We start from the raw sequence: 24,486 nt of genomic DNA, 5'->3' as shown, positions 1-24,486 counted from the left end.
GTCACCGCCGGCGCTCTGGTGATTCATTTCTGGCCGGCGGTGACGGAGAAAGGTCGGCTTCTTGTCGGCCGGGGAAAAGAGCGGGCGGGTCCGCATCTCGTACACGGGAAAAACGCGCCTAGCTCGTGGCAAACTAGGAACTTAGCCATTGAAATATCGTCTCGGGGAAGATGTTCATGGGGAGAGGTGGGGAGTGTGTAAGAGCAATTAGTTACTGCCATAAATTACCATTACGAGCGCGCGCGCGCCGAGCGCGAGACGACGTCGGGGTTTTCACTAGCCGATCCTTTTTATTCATCGTCGACCTGACTCCTGATATCGGGTTAATGAAACGATGCACTGCGAGCCATTGCAATCGATTTTAGTTAGATGAGACGGGTGTCACATCGTCCGCGCAAATAATCGTCTTATAACGCACGCCACGAAGAAGGATAGCGATCTAGAAAAGGACAAAGATGGAGACTATTAGGAAACAATATTTCAGGCTCCCTTTAGAATGATTTTTCCTTTCCAATAACATTTGGGATCAGTAAGAACAGAATCAGCCCTTTTTTTCGGATCGTCGTGAGAGAGAATTATTGACTTGATTAATAATTTTAGTATTGAAATTTAATATTACATTATTCTGCTTATTGATTTATGACCACACCTACATTCAGTGTGAATTATATTTTATTATAACAAATATGTACAATGTATGTGTTTACAAATCAATGTCTAAAATAATGTAGTCGGTTTCGGTATTGGAGAATTATTGTTCAAGCTTAAAATTTATAATACCTATTGATCTAATTTATTATTGCTGATAGATACATCAATTATTATTAGTGTACTTTATATGTATGTCGTAAATTTGATTTAATACAAATTGATATTTATTTTGCAGAACAAAGATAAACATTAAAAGCTTGTTTATTCTCTTGTCTAAAACGTTATTAATTTAGCGTAAATATTTGCAAGCCGAATAGCTAGTATCAATAAATTATTAGTTAACGACTGCTCCTGTCAGGGTGTGTGGTCGTTTCCGAGATATCGACGTGTCAGTATTTTGGGGTAGTGTCACACCGGAAACACTCGTTAATGGACCGGCTGGAGGAAACGCCGGAGATACGCGATGTCGACCGGCGCGCAGGTATATTACCGGAATTTTTCCGGTGACAATATTGAGGGTGGAAATGGGAGCCATTGTTCCCTGGGTTCATATAAATCTAAACTTGTTCGCGGGTAGTTATATACACATGAATCTCTCGCACGAATGCGCATACACGCGGTGTCGAAAAGTATTAAAACGTGTGAAAATGCCTCGCCCGCTGAAATAAAAATGAGAACATATTACTGCGTACAGTGTATTTTTCACCGTCAAGACATACATAACGCTTTTCCGACTATTCGTTCTATTATTGTGTTCCGATACGAGCATTTTAATTATTTGTTTTCAAAATTATTTTCTCACAATTATATATTTAACACTTGCATCTCAAATCATTACCAAAATAAAATTTTACATTAATTAATTTATATATCTGTATATTTTTACTCTAAAATTTAAATTGTTTAACTGTGTTAATGGCATGAATATCGGATAAAAAAATTTCTAAGAAAGAATCAACTATTAACTTGTTGAAAAAAAAAATTTGACATTAATTATGAAACGTCTCGTTATATATTTTCCGTTATTAGCTCATCGTCTTGCTTGAGACGAATTAAGGAAAATTCAATCGTTATAATATGGAACGTATATTGAAGCTGTGGGCAAATCGTCGTATCAAAGAGTTATTCGCGTTCGCGGTTGCCGAATTCGGCCGTACATTTCATTAATGAGACGGGACAGGCGCTTTGCAGCGTGGAACGATTAAGGCTTGTAACCTGTGGTTAAGTCTCGGTGGTATCTCGGTTCACATGCAAACGTCAGCTCTGTGCGAACGTGCACACACACACACGTACGAGCGCACACATACATATACCGTTGGCGCGGGAATCACCGAAAATGGAAGCGAATTATCGAATTTTCAGGATATTGGCAACCGGAGCGACGTCGCATCGTCTCGACGTTATGCAGAACGTAATATACAGGGCGATGCAGGACGGAAAATACAAGCGTGACTGGCGTAACGTTTGCAAAGATAATTCGCAAAGTTGCGATGGATATCGTTTTAACAAAAATCTAATTTAAATCGTGCGCTCAAACTTTTTGACATCGAATATTCTCTCTTTACAATTTAATAAAAGTGTTGTTAAGATAATGACTTTGGTAAAAGTTAGCTAAGAATATATATACTATTTATTTTAATATTGATGTAAACCGTTAAAGACTTATAGTTATACATGGAATATTTAACGTTTGAAACTTTGTAATTTCGAATTTCTTTTCGATCAGAATATTTCATCTTTTTCAGAAAGTTCCGAGGTGAAAAGAGCCCGTAAAAATTATTTAATATCTTCTTGTTTAGAAGATGCGCAGTTTATTTTTGCAACTTCGTGATATTTGAAAATGTTAATCAATCGCGGCTTATGGAGAGGAAGATTAATTCTTCAGGATTAGCGCTTGAGCTTTATTGGATCATTGTAATTCGCACCCGGGCATTCTCCCTTTCATTCATTCATTCATTCATTCATTTGCGAAACCGGAATTGATTGGCTTCGCCTAGATTTCATAAAATCGCGTTCCGCAAGATACGTGATACAGTTGCATTATTCAAACAATCACCGAGCGACCGCTCACCAAGTTTTCTAACGGTTCAAATGTTTTTCCACACAACAAAATCCACAAAACGCCGCGTTACTCGCCCTCCCGCCCCCTTCTCCCGCTCCGACGAATTTAAATTGTCCTGCATTTTGATAAATATTTCTGGCGTATTTGTTTCCCAAATCGCGGAGCGGGGCTTTTTTTTTGCAGGGAACTGGTGGCGGTAAATGTTGCGCTGCGAGATAAAACAAACGCGATCTCGTCGCAACAGTACGCGTAATTTCGCATACATGTTGTCGGACAAATCTGTCGTGTGTTGTTTAATACCTTGTGTCTCGTTGAAAAACCAGCGTGATTATTTTCAAATTTGCCGATTACCAGATATCATGGTGAATATTTTGGCTCGTGACTCTCTGCACACCGATTTACTCTTTCTATATTTTATGCGGAAGCTTCATTAATTTAATCGAGCCACGAGCGATTTTCTCGGATATTAACCTGTGAAAAAAAAAAATAAAAAAAAAAATTTTCGGCAATTAATGTCCACGTATAAAAAGGGAATGTAACAAAGCGGGCTATATAACAAAAGATTAAAGTAATTTTTCCTTTCATATTTCAAATCCCTAGCGGTAAATGTCACAGTAAATATGTATAAATATGAAACGTTACTTTTTGTTTGAGGGTAAAAACTTGGCGGTGACATTACTTCGCAGTACACAGAGGAAACGGTTCCACGTTACACAGAAGAAGCATTTGTTGTTTACTTTGTAAAAAGACATTACGCTGCTTAATATTTCGAAAAAGTAATCGTTCTTTTATAAAAACCTATATAAATTTTCTAGAGTTATCTTTCAAACATCAAAATGGTTCTCTAAAAAAAGTGATTCTCTTTGTATGCAATCGTGCTAACGTAAAAAGATAGATATCTGTGATATAGAATAATTTTAATTAATTTTAAGAAATTTTTTTCTTTTAGGAGGCAGATGATATTCGTAATGATGTTACTTTCCTAGCAGCATGCGAAGGAAAATTAAATATTTATCGTGTGTTTTACATCGCGCATATTGCGGGTACACTATAATATCATATTAAAACTGATAACACACACACACGCACACAGATATGTATCGTCCTGCGAACGATGTTTTCCTACGCGGAAGCACGGGGCGTTCGGGTCAAACTGGAATCGCAACAACCAATTTCCCGGCGTGTCGTCGCATGCAAGTGCAACGTAATGGCACGGGTATCACGGTCGAGTTCTTGTTCACGAGCGCGATCGAATCTCATCGAGCGGAACAATGTAAAAAGGGGATTGAAAACGGCGAAAAGGGAACAGCGGCGGGAAAGAGCGGCTTTTATACTTCAGTAGAACGACTCCCGCACAAACAAGAAATACTTTCTCGCGCCAGCATACATACACATACACACACAAGGCTCCAAAGATTAATTTTCCAAATGCATAGTCATTCGCATGTTCCCACCACGGCGAACGAACCGATTCGATATCATTTACTTCGTGTGACCCGAGATCGAGCTCGATGAGGTGATTGCGGTCCTATCTGTCTATATTTCGAATCCTGTAATCTTAATTAAGGGGATGACACGTAATTATGACGTTAATGGAATTATTCGAGATGAGACGTTAAGACATTAATAGTGCACATTTGTGTTTTTATCAAAATTAAATATATGTTTGTTCTTTTAAGTCAATCTAATTATTATCTTCAGGATCTAAAGTATGTGTTTTAATGATTTACATGACATCCTTTGTACTTCACTTTTTTTTTTTTTTTTTTTTTAATGCATCGCTTATTTTTAATGCAACATATATGCCGTTTTCATTCAAGTATTACATGTTAAATGTTCGAAGGGACAGAGATATGTGTATATGTGCGATACATAAAGCATCTTTTTGTCATATGAGCTTCGAACAGTTTAGGATTACAAAATAAATGGATAATACCGCATTCTTTTCCTCTCTCGCAAATTGCGCGAGGATGGTTTTTCAAGCGGAGCTTAATGGATGCTAGATAAATTCGGGCAAACTTCTCAGAACGAAATCAGCGAGCTCTCTTGGTCCTCTTGTGGTTCCTTAGTTTCCTACCGTACGCTTTTTTCGCGGAGTTCCCAAGTGAGTGCAAGCTTTTAAAGATCTTCAACACTGACGGTTTCAACTCCGCTTCACCTAAATCTTTGCTCCATCGACTGGAAAGATACTCTCTCTTTCTATCCCTTTCTCTCTTTCTCTGGCACGAAACTGTAACGAACGGAGAAGAGATGACTGCGCGCGAGAGCTCATTGACAATCCGTCGAATGAACGTTTATACAATTATTCATGTAGATTATAAATCGCGTGTGTCAAATTGAAAATGATTAAGGGTACGATAATATAATATAATCGGATAATAATAATCGGATATTAACGTGATCTTTAAAAAAAAAAAAAAAAATTATCTTTTAAAACATCACGTTTAGAAATTCGCAAAAACATGTAATATCTTAAATCTTGTTTATACTATTTTCCGCTTTTTTTTTTAAATATTTTAAAGGCTTTTTATATAAAACTCGAAGATGAAATATTTTCTTACAAAAATCAAACATTACGTTATTTTAGTCTATAACTGCGTTATTTCTGGCGGTTGATCAAAATTTAAAATTTATAAATTGACAGGCATATTTTTGATCACACAATTGATACAATCAACAGTCTATTTCTTTCTCATACGATCTCTCGATAGATTTGCGGACCGTTATAAGAGCGGGTATTTTATATTTCTTGTATCTTCTCTTTTCCATCGATTTGCCTTTGAGTTACCTAAAAAAAGATTTAATATCCTGAAAGCATCGGTTAACCGGCGTTCTCAATCCGAAGACGTAAAGACCCTTGAGAAATCGGCGCACATGTTCTTGAACGCGCAATGTTAGATATCAATGTGAATGTATTTCTCAAGATGCTTTAATTTGCCCAGATCTCTTCGTTCCTTCTTAATCCCTATGGATTTCAATGATAGTGTGTCTGCGAATTGCGGCAATTACGAAGGAAAGGCTGGAATCGAGATAACGATCGTCATATAGTTTTGTCTAACGATGCTTTTTCAACACGCTAACTAGATCTTTTTATCACGCGAATCGATGCGATGGACAATTATATATTATACAAGAGTCTAGATGTACTGTAAAAAAAATGTTTAACGATAAAAAACGAACCTTTGTTTGAATAATTTATCCTCGATCGCTCATTAGTCGTTTGTCGGGTTTAAATTGAGAATTACTCGGTCCGTGAGCAGCGCAAACATCTCGAAAATATCTCGATGAAGAGATCGTAAAAATGCTTAAAAGGCATCTTGATCTTTCAAAACGTGCCTTTTAGCCGTTTGTTGAACTCCTCTGTTGTTTGAATTTTCTTTCTTAATTGAAAAGGACATCCTTCGAATATATATTTTAACGAAAGAATTGTGCACTGTGCAAAAGAGAATTTTAAAAGCTAGATATGCAATTACTACATACAGATGTGTCGCGTTGTGGATGGAATAATATTTGTGAATTCTTTTATGTTATGCCGCATAGCAATAGTTTATTCTGCAAATATATATCACGTTTGTATTCTATATTCATACTATTTATTTATAAAGAAATATACCATCCAAATGATAAATGTTTGATCGTGTCACGGACGCGTGCATTTAAATAATCATATAAATATTTCATAGAGTGAGTTTGGTAAAATTCAACGAGACCAACCGATCAGCGATGATAATAATAAAATCGTACAAAATCAGTTTGGATGACATCACCGACATTTATTGCGCGCAACAAGTTAGAGATAACGGAGCCAACTGTGCGTGCGATGTTTAAATAAAATTGAGATTAACGTGTATGTACGTATACGCGCATACGTACAACGCGAGGCAGAATCAAGCTGCGAATCGAAACGCAATTGATACTGCAATTGTAATTTGATGCGAATTAATAAACGCGTAGCTTTCGAATCGGATGGCGGGGAAAAAACAATGAACCAGTTAAATGAGAGAAGTGGCGAAGAAATTTTCGCGCACGTACCTGACGTATCACCTATTTAATGTACATACATATCTGGCTGCGATATGTGTCGCTGTTTTCCCTCGACTCGGCTCCCCTCTCGCTTCGCCTTCCATCGGGATTCTGATGCTCCCATTCCCGTGACTAGGGATCGGGACAATTAGGCGAGAATCGTCGGGAGCACAGCCTGCCTCGAAATTAATCCGCCGGGAGAATAACGTCCCTTCGCCATTTTGGTACCCGCGGCGATGAGCCAGCTCTTCGACATCGAGTCGCACCCGTGCGCTACGATATCGAAGAGAATTGCAAAGTACGCGAGACGCGTTACTCTTTTTCACGCGGAGAATTATCTTTTGCATTATTTCTGCAACATATTGAGTATTGCAGAAATAATGCAAAAGATAATTCAGCGAATAAGAAGTTAATTATTTTTTAATTGTGAGCAATCAAAAAAAGCACATGAAAAATTTTAAATATTTTCCAGTGTACAAAAATAAATGAGAATACTTTGTATTCTAGCAGAATTTTACATTGAGCATTCCAAGGATATTTTCCCTGTAATAAAATTAATATATAATGACATAGGAGAAGAATCGACACCAAGATTCGCCAGAGAATCTGCGAATAAAGGAGATGACGGTAATTTCAAAGAAAAAGAAACAAGAAGATTATTTTATAAATATTTAATTTAATGATTGTTAATACACAAGAGCGAGATAAATCACAGCGAGAAAGAATTTACGGGGCTGTCTCAAAACGCTTCGAAGATGGATAGGACCCGGACGTGCGGCCGTTCCGTTTTCGGGAAGAATTATGCACAGGTTGCATAGATATCACGGTTACTTTTCGTGTCGCTATCCCGCGCAAGGGAAGTAATTAATAATTGACTGTCCTAAAACAAAAGATTTAGGCCCCGGACATCGTGGCTGACCTCTGAATCGTGCGGGAACAAAGAGCTCTTCCAGTAGTGCACGCTCATAATTCAATCCCTGTATTGTCCGCGCGCGACATCGCGTTTCTCGACGGGTGTCGTCTTTCGCCATTAAGCAGAGTAGCTGGACAATGGACGCAATTCGCTATTAACCCTTTCGGCTTCGAGAGAGAGAGAGAGAGAGGGGGGGAATTCGACGTCGGAAAGCGTGCTCGCGGTGCACCGTAACTCTCTCCGACCGGGCACTCTTGCACGGTCGATGCATTTAGCACCAGTCGCATATAATGCACTCCAAGTAATTCCATTTGTTGCGTTTCCTCGGAGATTAAATCGTAGTATGTATATATATATCGTCCAAATGTTTCGGCCTGTTCACTCTAACGTGCGAGATCGCTATCTTTTAATACATACAATCCTGCAATTGAGATGGAAAATTACTTCTTCATACGCGATCTAGTTTGAATTTAAAATGTCGCGTATCACATTCCTATTCGCGTAATTTATTCTGAAAAAAATAGAATAAAAAGAACATGGATATATGCAGTGGTGAATATACGCGAATATATCTTGAATGAAGCTCAGACTCGGATTGCGACGCGCTAGTAAAAAATCCGATGAAACGGCGATTATATTTTTCTCACGTTCGTTAAGTATCGAGATTTGATACGGAAGAGCTGCTTTAATTATCACCGCTGCAAAGAACTTAAACGTTGCGTTCACTGATCCGTTATAAATGACGACGCGAGCTTTATTAAAGAACTTTTAATTAATTATGGGATTATATAAGTCCGTATAAACATCAAAGACAAAGTTCTTTTTTATGAGCTCGGACAATGAAATGTTTATCTTTCGCTGGGTATTTACAAGAAAGAACTCGGATACTATTGTCAGTCATGTTTAATGGCAGAGCACAGAATAAGACTGTTAATGAGTGATCTTTTAATGAATGCTTAGTTCTGTTTAACAGTAATTATAGACATTTATACTGATTATATATATATTTTTCAAGTCCATGAGAAAGGACTTGCGATGATTGAAAATCAATAATTAGACTTCCATTACTATAGTAATACTTGTTCACATATATATGTATATATAGGTACATCATTCTAATTTCGAGATAGATATGCAGATTAGTCTTTTGATCGAATTAACCTGACTCTTCACGGTCGAAGTCTATCCTCGAAGTTGTCGAATTAGTCGACAAATTGAGCACTGATGTTGTCGAATGGATAGAAGTTTCATGTACAGGCAAAGCTTAAACATGCTTCCGAAACTGTGATCTCAGTAATATTGCATGAGAAATAGAAAAAAGATTGATTAAGCGTTAATATAATCATATTATTATTCGCTCCTTTCCCTTCTTTTTCCTCTCTCTCTCTCTTTTCTTTCTCTCTTACTCTCTGAGGCATGACATTAATAATACAGTATTATGATAAAAACTTTATTTTATTTTATATTAAAGTATATATGTAAAATGTTATTTTTATATATATTATATTTTATAATATTAATATATTATATTATTATATTATTATATGTATAATTAAGTATTATTATATGTATGCTATCAATCCCCAAGAATATTTTCATTATATTATTTCTATATCATTCTCTTGTAACAGAACTTTTTTCAATCATGCAGATTTTTTGTTGTTTTTCATATTAAAGTTACGGATGTGTGCGTTTACATAAGCATTAATAAGTACTAAAATCTTAATAAGAAAAACCGTATTTCAGATCAATTGGTGTAATTCTATTATTTTATTGTTTTAAAATATATATCCAAAGAGGCGGGAAGGATTTACATCCATAAGAATAAGAACTATTTTTGTGATAATAATAATGTCACGCATAATTACAGCATTATATTACTTAGCAATTAATTTAATCACTATTGTTCAATTTAAATATTGAATGGTTATTTAAATTATCGAATTAACGTTTGCAATCACCTCTCACACAATCTAATTAATAATTATTACATATAATCTATTATACAATCCGCTCAAATAATCGCGGATTTTTATTGAAATTAAAATCAGAATGTAATGTATCTGTCGCCTCTTATTCACGATACAATTTCTATTTATCCGTTTGACAATGCGACGCGATGTAACTGCGCTTTCCAACGCGTTTACAATGGCACCATTCTAGATACGCGATTCTTATTGTCTTGTACTTAACGAATCGACAGTGCCTTCTCCACGCCGTGCCGTTTTTCTTTATTTATGATGCCTGTTAGCTTCTGAAATACAAACTGAAACAGAATTACGCGGACGAGATCGAAAAATGAAACGGGAACGCGCGGCTGATACTGAAAAACATCGTCCTCTTCTTTCCAGCACTATTTACGATTCATCCAACTTTTATAGTTCCACCAATGTACGCCCGATATAGTATCTGTATGCACGCGGGACTCAGTAATGACGGCTGAAAAATGGGTTTTACTCGTGCACACATGACGAACGCAAGCGCGCGACGAAAGATACGCCTATCTCGAAGCTGAGTTTGCAAATCGCGATACCATCTCCCCTTTAATGGTCCATCAACAAGTATCGACAGCTATTTTTTACGCCAGGTCGACGCCGCAGAGATTGGCATAACTGCGTTTTAGTGTAGCGCGTTCAAAAGCCGCAAAATGGTGCCAGCGATCGGTCCGCCTGATATATACCTGGTTCGCCGAATCCGGCAATTTTTTGTTATAAATTTTCCGAACGGCATTTTTAGTTGCGAGTGAGTTTATTACTTTTAAATAAATCCGGTTTATTTAGGTGCCATTGATAATTGAAAGTACACAATATTCGCGTTGACACGTTAAATCTTTTAAAAAATAATTTATAAAACTTTACTTTTACGTAATTGAATAATTGAGTCCAATACAGAGGGAAAATAATTGCGCGCATGTTTGTTCTAAAACAGCTGTTTTATACACATTCTCTCCAACTATCGTGCTTCTAAAACCGCAGTAGAAATACTGCGTTACAGGGCAGACAGTCCATTTCTTCTCGTGCTGTCTCCAGCATGTCCCCGTTTAGTTGCCACTCTACTAATGGTCCTCTATCTTTGTCTTAATTCTTCGAGCTACAACAATGCTGGTAGACAAATGGCATCGTGCGCATAGTTTCGAGGAAAAAAAACTCACATGGTCATTTGGATTAAAAGAAAAATAGCACTGGTGCGGTAGCAGCAGTATACCAGTACGTCGTAAAGTTCTATTTGGTTATAATTAAATATAATTAAATACGCCGATTTTTATCTCATAAAAATTGAGAATTTTTAATTCTGGTAATTTCTCACCTAGGCGCTCGTTATATAAAATTAATCTCTTGAAAATAAATTAAATTTTAGTATCGTGAAACCATTAATACAATTTTTAATCGACGAAAAAAATTACCGCGCGATTAAAATTAAATTTGGAGGACTTTCTAATTTTGTATCTGATAACGTATCGCATCATTGAGAGTGTTCATCGATTAATGTATAATAAAACATGACCATGCTCTCACTTCTGTTGGGATCGCTGTCATCATGGATTTGCATGTTTCCGCCTTTGTAATGATATAATTAGCAAGAAGCACCAATTAGCATCCATGTCGTGGAACGTGAAACAGATATGCGATCTACGTCTTGTTTGCTGATGAACGATCGAATGCTCGGTACATAAGCAGAAATTTGCAATCCGTTCGAGCGTGCACGAGCATTAACGGACTATAATCTGCGTAAAGTATCGCATCGTTCACACATATCTCTATTTACGTCCGCGAGCCATCATGATTTATGGTGCGAACTGATTATCTCTTACCGAACGCTTTTACCGCATAAAAAAGCTCTTTATTATGCCCGCCGAAAGAGAAAGAGAGAAAGATTTCAAAGCTTATCTAGAGATTTATGTATAAAGTGTTCCAAATCTGTAGTACTTTATTTCAGTCTCAAATTCGCGCATGTTCAATAAAAGTTTCTTTTTGTATGCGTTATTTTAATATTCTTTTATATTAATGTAACTTTGCGGGTTTAAATTTTGCATCAATTGTCAGAGCGAATTCTGCGTGGAACTAACTGGAAAGTAAGAGTCTGTTAATTACATTCCTACCGTCTAGGGAAGGAGAATTCGAAAATAAGTGAATTTTCTATAACGCAGTTATGAATTAAAGCGATAAAAGAAGCAAAAAAATAGTTTCCTTTTCTTTTTAGTTATTTACATTTTTATTCGCATCACTTGTATTTAGGAGATTACTAGATTGAAATATATATCACGTACTCTCTTGCGGAGAGCCCTTAAATTGCTCAATTACCGCAGGTACTTCATAACACCCGCAATAATAATTGAATTAAATAGCATTTGCGCAAAAATGGAAGTACGGAATCGACCGACCTTATTTTTTGCTATGTAGGCAAAGAGCCGGGCGTCCGAGATTTTGACAGGCAGCTGGAAAAAATGCAGGGCTTGTCTTTTTTAAAAAAAATTCCCTTTGCCAGTATCGATCGAGCCTAATTAATCGGCTCAGCGCGCCCGCTGTACACGCGAAGCATGTCCACGAATCACGCGTTGAGACCCTTGGTGCATTAGCATCGCTGCAATTAGCTCATTTCGTAGTCCTTCGATGTTCAGTGACGCTTGCAATCTTTCGTTCTGATTTAACTATTAATTTAAGAGGCTAGCCATTCATTCGATCCTTCATCGGTAATTATCATATAATATATTTCAGCGAATAATATAATTTATACTTAGATGAACGTACCACGCAGTAATGAGATAATTTAATACTTGAAACACTCTTCTCTTTTTCTGCTAGAATATGCAAAGCAATTGCAAATTATGTGAAAATGAGCGTACCAAGCATATAGCAGTTTTGAATAAATAAAGTTTAAGAGATAAAATTTTACGTTGCCAACTCGTTTATACATGTATCATTTTTTATTTAAAATTTTGTAATTAAACTCATGTTTGCATAATATTATTTAATTACAAAAATTGTATGATCTCCGCGTCCAAAAAGGTTACCTAAAACTGCATAAAATACATACACGTTGCAAAGAATAATATCTCGAAGGAATAGAATGCCTCGTTAGTTTTTCGAAAAACATATGGTAGTTAGTTACCTTCTTACATCGGTGCTTATTAAGTTTAAGAGAACTCGGATGCGCCGAGAGATCGTAAAATCGAACTGTAATGTGCGACGAACGACCTATTATCGGATTAATTCGGCCTGCTAGTCTCTTTGGTGCCTACCGTTCGAAGTTTCCTTACTTTTGCGATCTATCGTTGGATAAGACGGAAGTTGGCAACGATGGAATGGAAATCGAATTAAAAAAGGGAACGGGAAATTTGTGAGAGTGCCTTAATGTGCGCGTGTGTGTGTGTTAGTGGATTCGATTCGATCTTCTGCTCTCGCTCAACTGTGTGTGCGTTGCCTTTTGAAAACTGACTTCCGTTTACGATTGCTTTAAGGATTTGTTAATAAGGTTCAGACCTAAACGAACAGAGCATACTAACTCGATCTTGTCATTGAGGATTAATAACGTCTACCGGTTTATTTGACCTTCTCTTTATTTGAGCTTTTCTAAATTAAGAAAAATATCGAGCAATCTCTTATCATGTATCGTTTGAAATCGATATAAACTAAAAATAACATTATATTTGCAATTTTTATATTATGATGTAGAACCGATTTTAAATATTTAATTAAATTTTATATGAAACAAAAGAGCAAAATTTTAAATCTCTTTTCACAGGTATGAACATTTTGCCTCAGCCTATTTATTATGGAAAAATTTATTTAAAATTTATATATAATTAAATTTGAAAACGCGCAGCTCATCGCATGATATAATCTCTTTCATACATAAACGAGTTTTAAAGAAGCACTATTTTCAAACTCTGGTCGTATCTCGTTGAAATTGCATGAAAATAGAATTCTAGCTTTTTCCTACTAGCGAACTTTGCATGCGTGTCAACAAAGGACTGCTTTTTTTTCGACCGAATTCTCTCGATAATTCGGCCGCATTCAGTTGCGCGCGAAGATTGAAGGGCAATCGGATTAATTCCGAGTGGTCGATCGCCCACTCTACTTTTTCTTTCGTTTTCCGTGGCCACGAATAGACAGGATAACGAATAGCACGAACGACGACCGAAGACAAATAGCGACTTGTTCACTATGTATGCGGGGAAATCTTCAGTCAATGGTCTAACTGATTTCGTACGTTTCGAATAAATGCCTCCAACAATCCGTCTGTGCATGTATCGAATTGCATGTAATATCAGTTGAAAAATATTTATGGAAGTCGATATTTGTCAAACAAAAAATATTTTTGTAACGCTTGTTTTATATGTCATTTTCATACACATATACATGAAGAAGAAAAAATTGTCCATCATCAGAAATATTCAAAGACGGATAAGTTACATATAAACGATTTTAAATATATGAGCATTTGCAGGAATAATTAATAAAATTAGTTATTTTTCTTTTTCTTTTAATTTTTTATTTTCTAGAATTTTGCAAAAATAATCTTCATTTTAAATGAGGAAGAATATGTAAGCGTGACATTACGTTTTTTACAAAGGACATATGTAATTAGAACTTTAGAAGAAGAGACAATTTTTGATAAAGAGAGACAGATGTTTTTTTTATCTATATATATATATATATATAATAATGGGATATGTCGAAATTTATAATTTATCTTAAATTATTTTGCGAGAAACACGTTCGTATGCTACATTGTTACCAACATTGTACGAAATAAAGAGATGATTCGAATTAACTGGCCCAATTAGAGTGACAATTAATTACACGTTGTCGCTGCATACATTTGTAAAGTTGTGAAACTCGTTAATTTTGAAATTGTAGAGAATAAGTGTGACAATGTTTCCGTATTTAAATTAAGACCTTTTATTTTGCTGTTTTCTATCGCAACTTTCTACCGTATGTATTATTTGTTGTTTTTTTTTTTTTACGTCTAAAGTCGTGCGATATTACAAAACTCATTAAACTACCATTGTTCTGTTATAAAATTATGTAAATTTGTCTCTCTCTGCTAATCCGAAACAAACAAAAATAAAAAAGGCTTTATTCTAGTTATCTTTATTAAATCAATTTTAATGTTTGCAAGAATAGCTATTTATTATTATTAAACTGCAATATTTTATTTACTAATCAATCTCGATAGATCCACTTTTAATATAGTTGAAAATTTTTCGAGATTATTATAAAACAAATTGAATTTAATATCAAACATATTTGAAGTCTGAAGAAACTAAAGTCCTCTCAGCAATTTTAATTTATATATATAATCTTTTAAAACAAAAGTTTTTAATCTTAATATCTTAGCAATATTTGTATATACGTAACATTGCAAGTATTTTAATCTATTAACATAGAAAAAAAAGATGACGAGAAAACTTTGTAGTAAATTTAATGAATTTTATATAATTATACATATACTCATTCTTTAAAAAGAAACCAAAGTTCCATCATAAATGTTTGTGCATAAAACTTTGTTTGATGCGTAACGCAATTATAAATCATGCGGAAAGAAAGGCAAATTCTTTTCCAAGAAGCATGCAGAAAAGCGATAAGCCAGCCATAATAACGTCAAGATCAACACGTGCGTTTCATCCTTTCCGTCATCCTCGTATCCATCTGAATCGCGCCGCTTCGAGAACTTTATCAATTTTTCCGTGATATATATCCACCGATAAGCTCACTGCCCTTATATTCGCATCGAAATGTCTCGCGGATTGTTTCGAAACGTATAACGGAGATTTGAAACAATCCAACGGAGAAGCGAGATCGCGTTATGTTGGTGTGATCTCAATTTAATTAAATTTGAAAAATTGGCAATTTTGAAAGGTATAAATTCCGCAGAGATCGCCGATCGTTTCGCGCTTTTGTTCCCCGCTACACATCTATTCAATGTACATACGTATGTCCATCTAACAGCTGTTACACGCGCGTTTCTCGTATATTATCCGAGATCCCCAAATATATCTTCGCGTTTACATTCGCCGTGTAAAACGTAAGTCGACCTAACCCGCATCGATATCACGGCCTGGGTCAGCGTGGGTGTTTTTCGCGACTTTTGGGACATCCTGTACGGAAAGGAGCGTGGGAGAGAAGAGGGTTTCACGGGATGAAATCAATAATACGCGCCTCCATTCAAAGCCGCCGTCGATGTCCTTATGGTCGTACGGTGAACGTACTCTGGGATCGCTATCGCGCGCCTCGTTTAACATCTTAATTACCTGTGTTTCGGGAACACTTCCAATCTCGAAGACGCGCCTGATGTGTGATTAGCGACACAGCAGTGATACCCTTGCCCGGGGGATATATACACGAATACTTGAGAAGCACGTACATCAATCTTCCGCGAGCCATTCCCGTCCGATGCAACACGCGCTCCAACATAGTATCAGTTTTCTTGAGGGAGGTATCAGTTCGCCGGCAGCATCATAAAATCGAAGATACCTCATCTCTCTCTCGAGCGAAATATCGAGTAGGGATCTTTATATGGTTGTTTGTTATTCCGTTATCGATTATATGAATTATTAGGAGCGGTGGGGAAGTAATTAGGACGATGGTGAATAAATTTGTCATTGCAATATTCTCCAGTAATACAATTAACGACCGTTACGTTAAAAATGGTAAATTAATAAAACGGCAGATATCGACTTCGATATGTTCAGTCGCATGAAGAAATAATTAAAAAGTAATAGCTCGCGATTATAGAATAATATTTATCAGTAGTTCGAAATTACTACGATGAAATGTATATTTTTTTTATTGCAATTTTAAACGTTCTAAACTTTTATTTATCATTTTTTTATTGATTCGTATCATATTTACTTTTAGTATTTAATCATATATTCAAATAAAAAATAATAACTTGATTATTGAGGATGATATTTATATAATATGTTGTTCACTCTTTCTCTCATAATTGCTGCGATTAAATCTACATTATTGCAGTTTTTTTATTAACCGTACACTTTTCTCTTTTTCCATATTTCATACGCATATTTACTTCGCATATTTAAATTTGTGTAGAAAAGAAAAAGAATAATTAAAGAGTATAGTAATTTGATTACTGAGGATGATATTTTTTTATTTGTAGTTTTTGCAATCACTGCGAACTCTGAATATCTCTGTATTTTATCGCAGTTTGCTGTTAACCGTATACTTTTGTACTTGCTGTATTTCATGCGCGTGTCACATTATACGAAGAAACTGTTTTAGATGAAGATAAGTATTTATTCATGCAGATCAGCGGCAGCGCGCAGAGACTTCTTTCAATTTCCGCGCAAAGCTCGCCGCAATTTTAATAGTTGCCAAGTACATGTCGGTTTCTTTTTCACGAGTAACTGTAACTCGGAATGAGAGGAGGAGGCTTCGCATGAAATTTGCAAGTCGATATCGGTTGCTGCAGTTCGTCGTCACTCGCGATTTATTCCCAAACGCATGAATATTTTTTTTTTTCGCGATGACTTGGAATTATTCGTCTAGTAATATAAATAAAAAATAAATTTGTTTATCTATTGTCACAGATTATAGGTTATTGTTCTAATCAACACGTATTACGAAAAACCTCTTGCAAAAATATTTTATTACTTTATATATTACCTTAGTTTTTAATCAATGTTGTCACTGTGGTAATAATTAATTTGTACAAATCTAAAATGATAATTAGTTTAATTTAATAGAAATAATTAATGGCTTCATATCAAATCAATATAATAGAAGTAATTAATAATGTTCTATTAAATCAATTTATATAACATAATACTGCTTAAAAATATAATATTTATTAAATAAAATATATATATGTATAATTATGAGAGAGATTATATTTAACAAATTAAAAATATCTTAATTATACGATATCGGTTAATACGTTATAATATGAATAACGAGTAATAAAATATTACTTTAATCATTATCTTACATAAAATAATTTATATGAGACATTAATTAAAGTTAACTGGTTTCACAGATTCTACCTCCTACTAATTTCGTCTTTAGAGAAGGTCTGAGAGAATCGCATAATTCTTGATTAATTTTAACTTAATGTTTATGAGAATGAGCTATATACACGCGAATGGAAGGAATCTCTTGCTATGATTAAGACAGGCGTCATCGCGCATCCCTGAATGATTCGTGCAACGCATTTGTTTCCGAAACAACTATTGCTCTTGGCACCGTTTCAACTGTCATCCGAGAATGCCTGGCTGGTATTTCGCGCTCTAAGTTGCTCGACAGAGGCTCGAGAGTTGACGGTATCTTTTGCTCGCACACCCATACACCCCTCGGGCGAGAGGGATGTTTTCATAGAAAATTAGAGGGGGATGATGAGGGAGGCGTCGAGAGATGACGGCTCGTGACGACGATGGTTACACGATCATCCACCGTGGTCGCGCGGGGGTGCTCGGGGATGGATTCAATCTAGTGGGATTACCCACGGCTCGGCCTCTATCGTCTGCTGTCGCCCCCCTCCCCTGCGTACCCTGCCACGACATACCCTTCCATCGGCCTGGTTTTCTGAGCCACACCGGAATTTCCTGTGTGTCAACACGCATCTTTTCGTCGCGCCCGGCCGCAGAGTGTCTTAATCCTTCGCGCGCCGATAATCTCGCTCGAGAAATAGAGCGATATTAAATATTCTATTTTGGGGATATTTCAACTGTCTAATACATTTCTTTGGAATTTTTAATATTTTATTTTTATTATACTATATATTTTTTATGTTGTCTTTTTGCCAATTTGTACAGATATAAGATAATAATTTCCACCAGTAATATCAATAATATTAAATTATTATAATAATATTCGTGTGTTAAATTATTATAATATTATATTGTTTAAAATTACTTGTTTTTTAACCAAAAAATTAAAAAAATTTGGTGGATTAATTAGTATATACCGTTAATAATTTAAAATTTTTAAGTAGTATCTTTATGTTGATGCTTCTCTTTGAAACCATATCTATCTTTTAACAATGTTTGAAAAAGAGATTGCATGGTTATGTTTGTACAATCAATATACACGACTGTGTCCATTACACGCATGGAAGAACCTGGCAAAAGCAGTAAAGCAATGTAAGCATAGACCATATACAATAAAGCGATTGTGCGTATCCAGTTAATTTCGTGTCTGTATGCATAAATGATAATTATATAGCGTCGCTTTATTTGTGTGGATACAGATCTGTTTTACGATACGCTTTTGCTCGTTAATTACAATGTTATTCGATATTAGTTCGCCAGCATATGGAAATCCAAAACATATTTACCGAGGATACACTCTTCCCTACTCTCCGAAGAAGTTGTAATAGAACTCGGTTATATTATTTGCGAGTGTATCTCGGCAATTATACTGAGTCGGGCATAATGAAATGGGCTTTTCATTTGTTGTATATTCAGTTCGTTACATATGCGCAACGCATATCTACCCATTTATTTATCTTTTTAAATTTGATTATTTTTTTTTTTGTTAGCATAAAAATATACGCGTGATATTAATCTGCCAGATATAATTTAACTTTAAATCACGTATACCATTCTTTCTCATATGTTGCATTGTGAATTTAATTTAATCGCGAGGGATAATTAAACATGTAGCGATATGCGGTATATTTGTGATAAAAATAATAAAGGAGCAAATAAAACACTATATTGATCTCTCACTAAAAATATACTAAAGTTTAAAGTACGATGTATATATCCGGTCGATAATAGAATTCTAGCTATTTCAAGTTATTTATTTAAATGAATACCGAGTCGATTGAATTTGATTTGCGTTTAAAACTCCGGAAGACGAGAGATATTACATTAATATTCCTTTCGGGAAAGATTAAATACTTATGAAAATTATTTCTTTGCATTACTTTTTGGCCTTTTAAAGTTACGCTGGATGATGGATCGAAAAATGCTTTGAAGTTACATCAATAAATATTATAGTTTTTTTGATTAAAGGTTTGTCAAGGATATTTGAAATAACGAAGCGATTTCTTCTTCTTTTTTTTTGGGAGGGGTGGGGGGGCAGAGTGGAGGAGAGAAACATACGCGTTGTCGGCGCAACGTCGTATATTTCTGGAGCTTCATCCGTTTAACTGTGCCGATTAAAAAACGCTTTGTGAAAGGATTTATGGCCGCGGTATTCTTAGGGCCGTTGCAAAAATTCTCCTCTTTCCCGGCGTGATGCTCGTCGTCGACGTGAGAGTTGAAATATACGCCGGAGCGGCGAATACAAATCTGCCGCTTGTTTTTAACATTTGTGGTATTCTTATTTTGTGAGAGACTTCACTATATATATATATATACACTTATATATATACGGTTATGATATTGAGCTCGCAACAGAGCAGGGCGAAGGATCAACGGTGTGCACGATGGTGGACATAAATCTTGCGAGATAAAAATTGCAGAAGATCCGATGATACGTATTCTAATTCTAAACATTGAAATAACGCGATTTATTATTTATCATATTTTTTCGATATATCCAAATGTGGTTAGTAAAAATTATTGTTAGTAAAAAATATATTACAACTGCACAATCTTTATAAAAGAATGTAAAAATCATTATTGTAGGACGGTTTTTTTTTTTTTTGTATTTAAGATTTTTGTATTTTCTTGAAGCATTATTTTTACATTAGTATGTATATATATAAATAAGACAGAGAGAAACAAAGGGTAAATAAATTTTATATTGAAAATTTTTATTCACAAGGCACAGGTAGATATAATATTTTTAAAAATTTGTTAAATATAATAACGATCATATGTACGAGGGAGATTATAGAGAATTTATAATTAACCAGATCATTGTATAACATCGTTATCATCATAGGCTATATATCCTATGAATATTTCAGAACCAGAAGCGATACAGGCTTGTGGTAATGCGGTAATGCATAAATATTAATATAGTTAGATTGATGGAAATGCACCTACATTTATTATGATGTTACGTGCGATTGAAAGAACACACATGAATGCTTTTAATTCTTTTAATTGATTAAAAATTCTTTTTTGTAAATTATATACTTTTAGGAGGAATATCAAAATCGTATAGCATACATATAAATGTCAGGAAATTTTATCGATCTAACTATTGTAGTTATCTTTGAGTCTTAACTCGAATTTTCATAATAAGTTATAATAATTTTTTTATTTATTAATTTTAATTGATAAATATTTGATGGGTGATATTTATGTTGCGTGATTTCTCGAAAATAATATATGAGATATTAAATGTAGGTCGCGTGATTTTCATAAATCGCAAAAGGATTTTTGCTGAAAGTGCAAGATTCATTGTTGGTTAAAATTGCGAAACGGTCAAAAATTAATTGAATTCGATCGGCGAAATGGAATGTGTTTTTGGCGTATATGCCAATAACTCCAAGCAACATAACTTGCTCGTACGTGTCCGCGCGATATGCATCCGATATGAATTTAATCCTCATCAACTCGCTTCTTGGATGAGTATATACATAAAACATTTATTCTATAAATCTTCGCCTATAAACCCAATGAATTTCATCTGCAATGCATATATTTGATATATATTTGATGCATGTATTTGATTGTATATTTAATCACAGTGTCTACTCTCTGGAAATATAGGATTTCTCACGGATTTCCTTTGTACCCCTGGAAAAATCGGGGAATTCTCATGGAATTTTATTGGAACTCGGAAAATTAAAAAAAATATTCTCTCTTTTATAATTTTTCTTTCCTATTATAAACAATCGGCAAACCAAGTGAATTACACGTTTAAAATATATTATAAATATATATCTATCTCTGTTTATATATTTAATATCTAACAAAATATTAAATATGGAATACATATTTTTACCTTTTCACTAATAATCAATTATTTTTTAATAATATAATGTAATCCATAAATTTATAATCTCTATTAGCTGTATAATAATACAAAGATATTGCTGCTTGTTTTAATATAGTTGTACATTGAAATTCATTTATTCAAATTATTGCAAAAGACCATTCGAGAAATGATTATACAACTAATTAATTGAAGGCAGTGATAATAAACGAGTTTTAACATAGCATAACCAAATGCATCAGAAAATTTGCGTGTCGATCCTAAGCATTAATGAAGATTTTACTGATTAAATTAAAAATTGTGATATTTCTGATATATATTGCATACTATATCGATATATCTTCCTATCGAAATACGTTGTTCAAATGAGAAATTATATGCGCATCTGATTGGAATAAAGAACAAATCCGAGGAATTTATGCGTGGACACATGTATATAATATAATTATTAAATAATAAAAATTACAAATCAGCACAAACGTTTTCTCCTCTTTGCTTACAGACCGAAATGGAAAATATTTTCCTAATTTCGAGCATGCTGTCAAATGACCGTCTCCACAATCCGCCGAGACTCGTCTAACCGTTGTCTAGCCCAGAGGAACTCGAGCCGAATTTGACAGTAAGCAAGAAGGATGTAATTTACCTTTCGCCGATCCTCGATGAAACGGGGGTAACGTGACGTGAATAAAGGTAGATCGAGCGAGAGAATAGAAGCGATTTTTGACAACGGCGATGTCGGAAGCGTAAAACGCGGCGCGACCATTCGCCCTGAAGATGCTGGTGGACGACTGCGGAAACGGAATGGGGTGGACTACGGCTAGCGTGCGCGGGGGATGGTCCACCCCGGCAGGATGCAGAAATTCAGCCATGAGCTTCGGCGGCAGCGTGCCGTCCTTGCACCCGACCGGTTCGATGAGATCTTTGCGCTCGCAACATTCTATGCAGGTGAGCGAATAAAGGACCCGGCACCGTCCGTTATTATCGCGATTGCAACACGATAGATCTCATCATTAATTAATATATTCTCTAATTAATCTATTTTCTAATCTCTAATTAATCTAATGAGCTTCTCACAATTATTATTTATTAGTTAAAATCAGTCAAAGGTTTTTTTAATTTTATTTTTTGGAAATAAAATTAGAATTATAGATAGGGAATTTGTAACATTTTCAATTAATACTAATATTTATTTAAACGCGAATCTTATAATTTTTGGAGGATTTTACTTTGTATATAGATGTAATTTAATTAAATTTTTAATTAAAAATGAATCTTGTTATTTTTATCTGATCGAAAAGTATCAAAGATAATATGATACTTTTAAATGTCAAACATTTTTCAGAGAGGATAATATAAATTTTTAGTTCAACGCGATACTGATAGATTGCATTAACTCTTTAATTTTTTAATTAGTAGTGATAAGTAATTTCTCTTGTGTTATATTGCATTTCAATGTCAACGCGCACAGAGTAATATTTCGTGATAATAATAATAAACATGGATGATTGCACGTCTACATGAATTTCTCGACATCGTGTTTTCTGTCTCTCTCTCTCTCTCAAGCGCTTTGAAAATTTGTCTTGCTTGCAGCCTCCGCCCGAGACACCGCGAAGATGCATACATTGTCATCCGGTACATGTTCCCAGCACCCCCAATAATTACATGCAACATCCTATGCAGTATTATACGCCGACTCATTGTATGGAGGGTCAAAATGGCATGTATACGCCGCATCGTGGAAGTTCGTATCACGGCGGTGAGTTTATTTTTCAGTTAATTAAAGTTTTCCAAATATTGATTATCTTTGAGTACTGTGAGCTCTTGTTATACAATATTACCGTGCATTTCTTTTTTGCGCGCTTACATAATTTAATATTAAAATATATTTTGGATATTATATTATTATTATACATTTATAAATTTGAATTTAATGCATAACAAGATTATTTCGTTTATCAAACTTGTGCGCGTTGATATTCAAATATTTAATTAAATTTACTCTCTAATTGTAAATATACTAAATCTAAGTTAATCTAAGTTAATACAACATATCTCCAAGAGTTTATAATAATTCCGCGAGTCGTGTATCTAGTTTTTGCAAAAATATAAGATACGGTGACGGTAGAGATTATATATTGCATAATCTTTTTAGAGAATTTTCTTATAGAATAGTTTCATATCTGCACTTTGTAAATACTAGGTACACATGTATACTTTGGACGTCGTTTTCTCATAGAACGTATCGATAACTTTAGAATTTTTAGCGAAAACTATTGTTCAGTTATCATTTCTTTTGTGTCTACACAAAAGCAAAAGCCAAAAGAAATGGGACAAGATGAAAAGGTTGTACGATGAGAGATACGGTAAAATAAAAATCAATTCCACTTAACGGTGCCAAAGAGATACCTGGAAATGTCGAGCTTGATGTATCGTCGAAAACAGTGTCTATCAAAAATGTAGGTCGACCGTTGGTTTTCAATCTCGACCGACGGAGGTGAATCTGAGTGGTGCGCTCGTACTTTGCCTTACTTCTTTTGTTCGAAAGAATCAACAATTCTTATTATGAGAGGCAAAAAAAGTTTAATATTTTTTTTTTGTTTATCGATTAATATAAGAATATAGAAAATATTGATGCGCATACGACTTTACTTTAATTTTGATGTAAGGTGAATCTGAGTGGTGCGCTCGTACTTTGCCTTACTTCTTTTGTTCGAAAGAATCAACAATTCTTATTATGAGAGGCAAAAAAAGTTTAATATTTTTTTTTGTTTATCGATTAATATAAGAATATAGAAAATATTAATGCGCATACGACTTTACTTTAATTTTGATGTAATATATATAAATGGTACAATAAGAAATAACGAAAACATCATTCATTATCATTTTAATGCAAGACATTTCGATAAAACTGTATAAATGGTAACACACTTCCGATTTAATCGCCACTTAAATATGTTATAGGGGAGATTTTTCTGAGT

The 24,486-nt window shown here is 34.7% G+C and overlaps 1 protein-coding gene across 2 annotated transcripts in view; it reads left to right on the top strand.

Annotated features, from left to right (window-relative positions):
- Positions 1–24,486, top strand: part of LOC115243439 (monocarboxylate transporter 4-like) — a 63,354-nt gene that overhangs the window by 9,822 nt on the left and 29,046 nt on the right. For both annotated transcript variants that reach the window (XM_029820449.1, XM_029820450.1), the window contains exons 2-3: positions 22,008–22,450; positions 23,096–23,261. In XM_029820449.1, coding sequence (XP_029676309.1) covers positions 22,280–22,450; positions 23,096–23,261 — 337 coding nt within the window. In that variant the 5' untranslated portion in view covers positions 22,008–22,279. The remainder of the gene's footprint in view (positions 1–22,007; positions 22,451–23,095; positions 23,262–24,486) is intronic.

Source organism: Formica exsecta, unplaced genomic scaffold, assembly GCF_003651465.1.
Source record: "Formica exsecta isolate Colony F162 unplaced genomic scaffold, ASM365146v1 scaffold72, whole genome shotgun sequence".
Lineage (NCBI taxonomy): Eukaryota > Metazoa > Arthropoda > Insecta > Hymenoptera > Formicidae > Formica > Formica exsecta.
The sequence above is the reverse complement of the archived record's forward strand: the minus strand, read 5'-3'. Positions and strand labels throughout refer to the sequence as shown.